This window comes from Lampetra fluviatilis, chromosome 22, assembly GCF_964198595.1.
Source record: "Lampetra fluviatilis chromosome 22, kcLamFluv1.1, whole genome shotgun sequence".
NCBI lineage: Eukaryota > Metazoa > Chordata > Hyperoartia > Petromyzontiformes > Petromyzontidae > Lampetra > Lampetra fluviatilis.
Window position 1 is genome coordinate 604,110 of NC_136296.1, and position 11,541 is coordinate 615,650.

The 11,541-nt window shown below is 50.6% G+C and overlaps 1 protein-coding gene across 4 annotated transcripts in view; it reads left to right on the forward strand.

Moving 5' to 3' along the window:
- The window catches only part of HIVEP2 (HIVEP zinc finger 2), a 165,472-nt gene extending 154,378 nt beyond the window's left edge, over positions 1 to 11,094 (forward strand). For all 4 annotated transcript variants that reach the window (XM_078866219.1, XM_078866220.1, XM_078866222.1 and 1 more), the window contains 3 exons: positions 715 to 816; positions 3,884 to 5,289; positions 5,775 to 11,094. In XM_078866219.1, the coding sequence (XP_078722345.1) occupies positions 715 to 816; positions 3,884 to 5,289; positions 5,775 to 6,335 (2,069 nt within the window). In that variant the 3' untranslated portion in view covers positions 6,336 to 11,094. The remainder of the gene's footprint in view (positions 1 to 714; positions 817 to 3,883; positions 5,290 to 5,774) is intronic.
- The last annotated feature ends 447 nt before the right edge of the window (positions 11,095 to 11,541 follow it).

The following is an 11,541-nucleotide window of genomic DNA, read 5'->3' on the forward strand; positions in this document are numbered from 1 at the left end:
AGTTTTTGTGAACACCTCGCATGCCTTTAAAGTCTTCCACACTGGCGTGGTGTTGAAGCGCGCAGTCCTTGACTGAATCTAGCCACCTGTGGCGACCCCGGGCCCCGCACTACAAACACGCAGGGGCCGATTTTCCACGTAGTGCCCCAGTACCTCATGTGGCTTACATGGGCGTCCAGACTTTCACATCTCTTCTGTGCTCCCTTGTGGCCTAGCGGCCGCGACGTAACCTCATGGCAGCGCGTTTTGCCGCTTTGTCGCAGAGGCTGTGGTTTTGAGCCCGGCGGTCGCTCTGGTGAATACTGCTGGGGCGTAGCGACCAGAAAGTACAACAAAAACACCGCGCGCCATCTGCCCCGCAGTGGTCGTTAAAGATTCCGTGACGTCATTCGAAAATTTTTGTGGGCCATATGTGCTGGTTTCATGGGCAAAACTTGCCAAGTTACAAAATAACCCACAAAAAAATTACCACGTGGCAACATCGCCCTCTACTGGCAGACTGTAACCGTCTGTACCCTTATCTGAGACATATCACTTTACGATAGCCTTGTGCTATTAGTATGGCCCAAACGTCAAATGTACTTTTAACTATTGAGTACATCGTACAACGAAGTCTTCTGTAAGGACGCTTAAACTCTCTTTCATATTTAACTTGTCAAGGCGTTTAGTGCATTTGCTCGTTTAAATCTGTACATTTTGTGCAATCTCTCCTAGGAAACCTCACAAAGCACATGAAGTCCAAGACTCACAGTAAGAAATGCCTGGAGATGGGTCTCACCCTGGTTCCGGTGGACGACACGGACCCCGAGGAGGCCGGTAAGACCGCACGTCCAGCACGTCCAAGACGGGGGGGGGGGCGCGCTGGATCGGGGTCATGTGAACCCCCGTGCAGTAACGGTCATAACTAGTTATCGTTGCATAGCAGTGGCGTTGTGCTCCGTACCAAGTGCATCTTCGAACGGTCGAGAACTTGTAATGCGTACAGTTTTCACGTGGAGATGCGGGAAACCACAGAAAAGCAGGGGGAGGCAGCCAGTGCCTGTGCCGACAATTGCCCAAGCTCTGTGATCCTTCATTGCCATGTTTGGCCAACTCAATTAATATTGAGTGTTTATACAATTGGGGATAAATCAGAGTACCCAGAGAAAACCCCGGAGTGCGACGGGGCTAACACTCAATACAATATAGATGCCCTTTTGATACTAGGAGTTTCACTAAATTGTGTGATCCACCAACCTTACTTATGCAAGGACAACTTCCATAGAATACGCTTTCCTGCTGTCTTCATGTCGGTTTACTTTTTGAGATTCCTTCTGAAAACCAAGAGGTCAGAGAGCTGGTTTGGCACTGCCAAGATCCTGGGTTTGAATTCAGGTCTCATTTGCCTGTGATTAAACCCGGGTTCTTAAGTATAGTGAGTTGGTGGTCTAAAATCGGTCACCAATGACAACACAAATTTGGTTCTGCACTGAATCGGGGAAAATTTCAGCTCTGAGAAATGTTAATATTGTTTAGACTTTAGTACCACTAATATTACTCTCATGTGCTGCCCTGTACCGTGAGGTACCACAGGTCATTCTAAGGGATCTCAGAGGTAGTTCTGTGATATCCACTTCCGTAGGACATTCTCTATCGCGTAGGGTTACACTGCACAGCAAGAGATCTGAAAGGTTGGCCTCATCTCATGACGTGACACCTATGGCACAATAGGGATGAAATAGTTAGGAAATTACAATCTCTTAAAAAACACACTATCTCATTATCGTTTAGCTAAACGTGTAGTAACCGACTCGAATCTGTAGCCCTGCAGCCTGAGCAATCCCGTCCCCTCTCTCTCGCGCCGCACCAGTTGCCAGAGCGACGGTGCCTGCCTCACGCCCCTCGCTCGTTCTCCTGCTCCACGGCGGTCAGCGTGACGGTGCGCTGGCCGGCACACGCGTGGCTCGCTCTCCTGGGCTTGACCCCGCTGACGCAACATTAATATTCCAGCGGCGTGCTCGCCCGCGGTTAGCGGCGACATGCAGATGCGGGGGAACGGAATTTGTGATTTATCATTAATTGCGATTGGAAATATTTTTCGCTGGAAAAATCCCTGAAGACGAAATGTCGGGGATGTCACGCGGGTGCTTCCCTTCATGTGCTGCGCTTTAGGATTTAACGGATTTTAAAGCGTGGCCAAATGATCGTTCCAGTCCAGCGCCTCGTTTACAAAACACCGGCAGCCAACACGACTGACGGACGCATACAAACAAGCAATCAGCATTGGTGCCCATCGCTCGTGGCGATCGTCGTGCACTATCACCCAGCAATAGAACCCACGTGGTCACCCGGTGGGTCGCTGTAGGGCATCGGGGTGTGGTACCCGCACGGCGTTACGGGAGTTCACGCCGTGCACCTAACGCACCGCTACTGCATTACCAGGTTGGCTGTTTGTTTAGTGATGCGAACCACTGGGAGAGAGTTGGTGTGAGTAGCAGTCGTGCAAATTCGCCCAAAACAAACTCAATATGAATGAGGCCAAAAGAGTTCCATTTTCAAGGACCACCTGATGCAGTAAAGCACAGAAGTGTTCAGCGCACCCGTACACACACACACCCGTACACACACACACACGTGCGTACAACAACAACCGCCATTCGCCACTATATGGCGTTGACGTCACCACGACACTTGTGCGTACACGCACACCCGCACAAACACACGTGCGTACACACAAACATCGCAGAGCTCCAGAAAGGGGTAAAATCGACAGCCGCGCTCCGCTCTTGCGAGAGGTGAACATGCGCACTTGGCTCCTCGTTGCTTGCGCACACACTCTTCAAACTCTCACTTAATTCCCTGCCCACTGTGATCCGCGGAAGGGAGGGAAGAGCGACGCTTTTTGGCTGTGCGGGAGCTGCCATAGGGACGGCCATTGGTTTAGTACAGTGGCGAAGGAACTCCCACGCTTCCATCTCCATGCCAGCTCCGGGGGCACAGCAGCCTCGCGGGCCGATTACGTTTGACGTCAGAGCCTGCAGGAAGTACAGCATTGGGGGGGGGGGGGGGGGCTTGACGAATGAGCGAGCGCGTGGGCGAGCGCGTGGGCAGGATGGATAAGTGGGTGAGTCACAGCTAATTACATTCATTTCACGCTTCCGGGCCGTGGCGTCTGCTCCGCACCTCTTCCGCATTTTGATGCGACGCGGCCACACGTGCTGCCATCTTGATACGGCGACCCGGCAGGCGCGCTGTCACTCGTGTGTCACGCTCGTTTGCAGGGAACCAACCGTACGTTAAGTCAGCCACTCGGCACACTCTCACATATCAACTCATTGCCATTCAATGGTTTCAGCAAAAAATGATTTCCTGCTGAAATGACCATTGTGGTATTGGTGCTCATCGCCTGTTTACAGCCCTGAGTCAGTGGTGGAAATTCCATATTCCTATGGTGAGGATGAGTTTATCCATAGGACAACCACTTTAATTCTCCACAGAGTGATACTGATTTTATAGACCCCCAATTGATGATGGGCTGAGTTAATGAACTTGCTGTAAAAGCGTGCTAAACATTTTATGTGACGAAAAAAATCGACTTCTCACGTTGATATTCATCCTCCTACATGCCATTCACAAACCAGGCCCCACATTTTTAAGCAACCACGAGTGAATTACAAAAATAATTTTGATACCACTGCCGTGGAACACACAATGACTGGTAGTGAGCTCTCGTGTCGTTCATAGGAATTCAACGATTTCTTGCGAATCGCATTGGAGAAGTGCTTTGCTCAGGAGCGTTCAGGAGCGTGTGTTTTACATAGCACCTCTTCGCATGTGCCCCCCTGAGCGAAAAATAGCGTTACACTGCATTGACTCGCTGCCGTTTCCTGTTCTCTCCCCACAGCGCTTGAGAACGCCCACAAGAAGTCATCTGGAGACCACCAGTTCTCTGATGCAGAAGTCTCCGACGGTGACCGGGAGGAGGAAGAGAACGAGGACGATGACGACGAGGATGACGAGGACGACGAGGTGGACGCGATTGCTGGCCTTGCAAGGCGCCCCGGAGATCACAGAGCAGAAGACTCGACCACCGCAGCTTTGTCCTCCACAGGGGACGGGTGGGGGCCTCAGGGCCCCCGCGTGAAGCTCTACAAGGCCCCAGGCTCCAGCTTTGACGCCGAGGTTGAGAGTCTCACCTCTCAGTTCCGCGCCTTCCCCTACTCCGAGGGTGGCAAGTCGGCACAGCAGGGCAGCGCAGGGGACAAGCAGCATCAGCACGGTGCAGGCTTTGGCAGGGCGTGCTGGGACAGCTACTCTCCACACGCGATGAGCATCAACAGCGAGAGTGTGGCTCCCTCCCCCGGCCAGTTGATGAACGCGTCATTGTCGCCCAGCCAGATGAGCGTGAGCCGGGAGGGGTCGCCGTGCACAGGTGAAGGGGAAAGGTCGTCGTCTCCCAACGCCTCTCCCAGCCGTGCGTATTCTCCCGGCCGCCTGTACTCTCCTGCCTGCGCGTACTCTCCGGGCCGAGCGTACTCTCCTGGCAGAGCTGCGTCCGACCCTCGTGACGACTCCACGATCGATCCCTTCGCCGCGCACTACACGGAACAGTTGGCGTCCAATAAGCTTTCGCAGGTTCAACATCAACACCACCCTCCACACCACCACCATCTTATCCACCATCACTTCCAGCAGCAGGCTTCTGTGAGCCGGCTGTCCGTGCCGTTTTGCGAGCGTGCATCACGGCAGCAGGAGTCGGCGACGCAACAGCAAATGCAGCAGAGCCGCGACTCGCTGGTGCCCAGCCGGCCCCGAGGCCACCGCGCGCACTCCCTGTCGCCGTACCGGCGCGGCTCCTCCGGCAGACCCTGCTCGCCGTCGCCGAGCCGAGAAGCGTACAGCGGCGCCGCTGGCGGAGGTGGCAGCAGCAGCATTCTGCGAGCGCAGTCGCTCTCCCCGAGCCGCTGGAGCGCGCTACGCGCAGCCGACGGCCCAAAGAATCCCGACGGGGGCGCGGGGGCGGCACGCTCTCCGCCATGCCGGTCTCCCCCCGTCGACGCAGCCCACCACGGAGTCCGGGACGGCCTTGACTGCCGCCCACGGCCGCCGTGGCGAGACGACGCGGTGACACCGTCGCCCGCCTCCCTCCCGCCTGCCGACGAGGAAGGGAGCGATCTGCGGGTCAGCGCCATGCGCTGCGGCCAGCGCAGCCGCGGCACGGGGGGGGGAAGCTTTGAGTCAGCAGCGGCGGACCACGAGATGGAGACGTGCGGTGGCTGGGCGGAGGTGCGCGGAGTGGAGCGGGGCACGGTGAGTGCGTCCGTGAACGCCCATCGCCGCACGCTATGCCTGTGACCGTGATTGGTAATCAACTCTACTTTCTCCCCATGTGAGCATCCCCATATCAACGATTCGATGGTAGATAAAGCAAATAATTCCAAATTTTGCTCAGTGAGAGGTTGCATTCTCTTTTGCTCCCACTCCCTAGGTTGACTCTCATGTCCCTCAGCTATCCGTGCTACCAACTCCATGCTGCTTCCATTTTTATTCTGACGGTCAGCAACAAACAGCGCAACCAAATGTGTAATTGACGAGAGTGTTACACGTTTCTTGAATTGAGCAAGGTTACAAGAGCTTGAGAAAGAGAAACGGTGGGAGGGAATTTAAAAGCGTTATCATAAGACGATCGTATTCGCAGTGATGCCAAAATATGTTGAGCCTCTGTTTCCACAGCATCTCTGGTAATACAATCGCTGAAATTGTGTTTTCGCTTAACAAATGTTTTGTGTGGACAGGCACAGCCACAGGACGGCTACGGACGCTCTCTGGACCCGAAGACCGCTCGTGCCGGCCTACGGACGCAGCCGTCGCTGGCGTCTGCGAGCTGGCACAGGCAAATGTTTAGCCACCTGCCGCTACATTCTCAGCAGCCTGAAGGGATCCCAACTCCAAAGATCCTCGTAGATGGAATGAGGGCCGGCATGGGAGGGTCAGTCTACCCACTACCTCCTGCCCCAGGGGCTGAAGAAGCAATGGCTGCCCTGTCCACGTCTGCTCGGAGCAACTGGGCCGCCGTGCGCGACGTGGAGTGGCGGCAACAAGCCTTCGCTCTCCTCTCAGACACGCAGCAGCTGCAGCAGCAGCACCAGCAGCCGGTTGGGCATAGCAGCCGATCAGGCTTTGCATCAACGATGCTACCCCTGTCTGCCATACATTCTGCTTCGAGGTCGTCTCCAGGTTTCTCAAGAAGTGCAAGTCCTGCCTCTGCGACTTCTCAGATGCGTGGGGCGCAGCAGCAGCAGCAGCAACGACCACAGGATGGAAACGTGGGCCTTTCCAAGGATCATAACTCATGAGCACCGTGCATGATTCAGCAAGGCCTCATCGCCCACATCCCTTATCAGGGCCTGCAGGCACCGTGAGCTCATCTCTGACTAGTTTGTGCTTGTGGCCTGCCCACGTTTATGATTTATTATTATTGTTACAACTTCAAGTTGGCACATGGGGTTAATGTCCCCTAGCTGTGTGTCTCTTTCTTCAGCGAACCCTCTACTGCTGATGGACGTTTTGATTTATCGTCAAATACGTGAACTTGCTCGGCTGGAAAATACCTAACGTGAATTGTTCTTCTTCTCCTGGTGTCTTGGCTTAAATATTAATGTACATCACCAACCGTGCAGCCATAATGAATGTGTGACAGTCCTGTGCCCCCGAAGTACGAGACTTATGTTTATAATCGTGTGGCCACGTTCGTGTTCATGGTTTTACAAAATGTATAAAGGAAAAAAATGCAGTGTTGAGTGGCGCTAAAGGTTATACAAGAGATCGCATTGAGCGGCGGCGTGGTGGTGAGGGGGATTGAATGTTGTGAGCATGGTGGATGATTGTGGTGGTGAGAATATGGTGAGAATGGCGGCGTGGTGGTGAGAATGTGGTCAGCGTGGTGGTGAGCGTGGGGGCGTCATCGTCGTGAGAATCTGGTGAGCGTGGTGGATTGTGGGAGTGAACTTGGCGGTGGCGTGGTCGTGAGAATGTGGTGAGCGTGGCGGATCATGGTGGTGAGCGTGGCGCCGTCGTTATGGTGAGAATGTGGTGAGCGTGGCGGATCGTGGGCTGCCTGCCCGGGGGTGGCCGTCGACTCTGACGGCAAGCGATTGCTGTCGTTCTGCAGTGTCGCTGTCTCTTAATAGCGTGGATTAAAAATGATGTGAATATTTGCCAATGTAAAATAAATCGTTGTAATCATTGCATTGAAACGATATAGATGTGATATTAAATTAAGTTTGATGTAACAAAACAACAACACTTAAGAATCAACATCGCAACACATCACCTTGTTCCGCATGTGTGGCTAATTGTGCGGCAGTGCGTTGGCGGCGTTTGTGGGAGGATTGCCAACGTCGTCTCTCTTCGACAGTCGACTTTGTATCCTATGAGCTGTGACCTCTGATGCAGTTGCAGCGGGAGCTCATCGCGCATGATTCGCGGTACGCGGTGCCGTGCAATAGCAATGTCGCACACAGACGGCATCGAGTTAGGCCTGCGCCGCATATTATTTTGAGGGGTGCCGCGAGAAGGGGATATTACGACGTCTCTTACAGTGTAGGGCCCTCGATTGTCGTATCTCCCGTTTTGCAGAATATCGTTGCATTATCATAAAAAATAGACGTTTTTTTCTGACCTTATTTCTGAAATAACACGAAAACAGTGATAATAAATTACGATAACTCATTAAGTAATGTCTGTAAAATATTTTCCCGGAGTAATGGACTGCATGGTGGTTATATGAAGTCATCGTTTTCCTAGTCTCTGAGAATATTTAATGATCTCTTGTATAACCGGCAGCACGTGCGGAGTACGCGTTAGATTGTATAGTGGAAGTCATTAGAAGACGTTTGTATCGGGATTATATGGAGTGATGTTTATCCGCACCGGAAGTACAAACACAGAAACAATACAGATAAAAATGCAAAATACAATCATAAAGTAACAGGCAACTGATATTGTGATAGTCATCGCACCATGCAAACTAATATTGTATCGTGAAGTCTGATATCGTGGCCGCCCTGGTAAATACACAAGGGTGGTGGAAAACTATCCTTGTCTCAACGATACCGTCACGAACGTGCGATGTTTGAAGTGTGTTGTAAATGTCTTACAAATGAGACTAAACGGGGGCCAAACTTCCTACAGGACAAAAGCAGAGACGGAGAGAGAGAGAGGGAATCACTCCTCGTTTATGGCAGGGCCGAGATGAGTTTACACAAGGGCTAGCTTCGAAACGTTGTTTAGACTAAATAAAAAAAGTACAGTTAACGGAAGCTGAAAATTTACTTGGATTGATATTTGCCACGGAATGTTTTTATTTTTATGAACCAAAGTGTGTTGTTCGGGATCGATGCTCTCGCAGCTCTGTTTATCCTCCGATTGGTATTTTTTTACATCGGTGGACATTGGGAGACGTTCAGAAACTCCATAAACCCCAACACCAAATGAGATTTAATATAAAACAATCGCGATAGCAACTTAACCCAGGATAACATTTTATGTATTCAACACAGAGGATTAGAGATGGCAATATAATTTTTAATTATTCATGTCTGGTGGCAAAACACAATGTTGGTGACACCTTTGAACATTCTCATATGAAGGACTGAAACCGGTTGCCCTGTCGTAGGCCCACAGCCAGTGATTGGGTCACCTGAAGGCAGCGTGAAGGCCAGGAGGCAGCACGGATAGACGAGAGTGCACGAGCACAGTGCAGTACAGACACTTTGTGCTGCCGTGCAAATTAGCCACCGTGCAGCCATCGCAAGCCAACTGGAAAAAAACAGGGCAGGCGATGAAGGGCAAACGAGAGATTTCTATTTTATTTTATTATGTTATTTTATTTTACTTTTATTAATTTTAATGTTTTTACCTACGTGACTTTACCGAAAAAACCTAAGAATATAAAAACGAGAGATATTTGTATTCTCATCGGTCCCACGTATTCGTGGCAGTCTGACAGAGGAGAAAACGCACAATTGTGCAAAAGTCCGTCACGTATGCATATTTTTCCTTGTTGTATTATTTGGAAGAATGTATGTAAGGACTCAAAAGAGACTGCATCGGTTTATTCGAACAGATGCTAATCTCAAGATGCTCTATTTTACAAAAGCTGTCGAATGGAATTTCAGAGGCCAGAGCCTCCAGGTCTCCCCTTCCCCCGGGCCCTGCGCGATGATTTAAGTGAAGTCGATGGGGCTGCTGTCTTCTTTGCCAAGTCAGCTGTAGAGGACCTCACAGCGCTGGAGACCAGGCCATACTGAACTACTACATGACTGGTGGCAGGACGTGAGGAAGAGAGTAGCTCCTTCTCGGAGGGTTTGCAAGCGCCACAAAGAGAAATAAAGAGCAACAGGGTAGCAGTGAAATCTTGACTTAAAGCTTTCGTGACTGCAGGAATTCATACTCTGGGTCTTTCGGTAAAGCCACGTAGATAGAAAAATTATAAAAGGCATCTCTTTTCGATCGCAACACAAGCAATTATCATCAGGTGAAAAAAATATATCATATTTTTCCTGCCTCAGCAGTTCTCCTGCTGTATTTTTCACCTGATGACGATTGCTTGTGTTGCGACAGAAAAGTGATGCCTTTTATTATTTGTCTATCTACGTGGCTTTACCGAAAGACCCAAAGAGAAGGGTAGCAGTGGTAACACAAGACGATGAGGCTGTTTGGAAATCCACAAAAGCAGTTATGGTCTTTTAAAACGTATTTGGTGCTTTTTGTTTCTGCCGACACATTGGAATTTTAAAAGCTGTTGAATGTGTAAAAGTAACCTTTTTGATGTTTCAATATTTGCAATATTTGAATAGACGGTAGTGATTCTGTAGATTTCATTGGCTGTGGTGCACGGAGAGCTGAAAGTGCCGTGATAGCCAGGATTTTGAGCGATAGCACTTGTCAGCAGGTACACGATGCGATTATATCATGAACTTGTGGGACGCTTTCAAATAGCTAGGTTATTGTTTACACCCACCTATAATGACTCAACCAGAATCAAACCTTCAATTGCGTGCGTGCATTAATATTGCTCTTGTGAAGTGACGTGCACAGTGAGACCTGTGTCCATGTGGGATGTCAAAAGGGCTTCAGGTCATTTGGCAATGAAGGTTGCGTGAAATGGGCATTCTCCTGGCAGGGGAAAGCGAGTGCCGTGTTTCGGAGGCACAAGCGGAAGCGAGTCGCGCCTATCGCCGTGTCTTACGAGTGTGGGACGTGTTGGGTGAGCGAGACGGCGCTGGCAAGTCAGCTGGCTGTCTCTTCTCACGTGCCCTTGCCTGGGTTCTCAACTGCCACAGGGGCTCCCATCTCGTGTGGACGGTCCCAGACACAACGGACCCCTTAACTTTCGTGGAGTGTCGCGGCTACGTTGTTGCGTAGCTGGCATTGCACAATGGTTGCGTGTGTAGGTGTGTGCTGCGGTGGCCCATGTGCTTGTGAGCACACGTGCGGTGGTTACTCCACGTTATTGGAGACGCAAGTTGATTCTCTGGTCGCCAGGAGGCGTGGGGGGTCCTTTGCGCCTGGACATGACGTGCACGATGGCGGTGATGGTGGTGGTGACACCGCGGACGGGGTGCGAGTGCGTGATGCCGCGAATCTCAAACTCTTATCAACCGTGACCAAGTCAATTTTAGGAAGGAATTATGAGATTTGTTTTACGATAAAGGTTCATATTCAACAACGACCCTCGAGTGTTTTAAGTAACTCCTATCGCTCACACGTTGATGGGGAGTGCAGTATGCGACGGTGTATATAGCACTTTGTGGCTAACTGGTGTGCGTGTACAATCTGCGTAGTAACCCTTCATTATAAACTGAAGTATACTTTTTGCCAGAACTGTGGGGAGATGGTGTTAAAGTGGAATCAAAATAAAATATAGATATCTTGGATTCTTTTCTCTACATATCTGTGATATTGCACTGACAAACATATTTTTATAAATGTATATGGCAGGGATGTCCCCTGCTTCTGTGTGCTTAGAATTCGCTATTCTACTATTTGATTGTGTACAGTTTGTTGCTATGAGCACTTTGCTTTTCGCTGTGAAAAAAAAATAAAAATGTGTTCCGCTACCAAAGCAATCGAGCAGAGTCGGTTCCTTGAGCACGTTGCGGCGTCGCGGCGTGGACATTTGACCCAGTGAAGTGCTCTTCTAGGCCTGGGATAAGCACCTCTCAATCGGTGGAAATTGGACGCAGTCTGCTCTCACAAACCAAAGGGGACAGTAATGTTTGTTGTTGTTGAAAATATGAAATATAAACCATCTACAAGAATAGAACAGCATTGCGATTGCGTCACTGCGAGGGGAGCCGACAAGGAGGTGCGCGACACCGGATTGCGTTGGAAACAACGCATGCGTCAATATGAATGGGATATATTAACAAGCTCACATTTGCTGGGATGACAGTCATAGTCTCAGCGCATCAACTGCGATGACTTTAATCGCTCTGACAGCTACAGGCTTAGTGCGGCCTGGAAGCGTATTATTAAATAAGATACATTACAATTCCT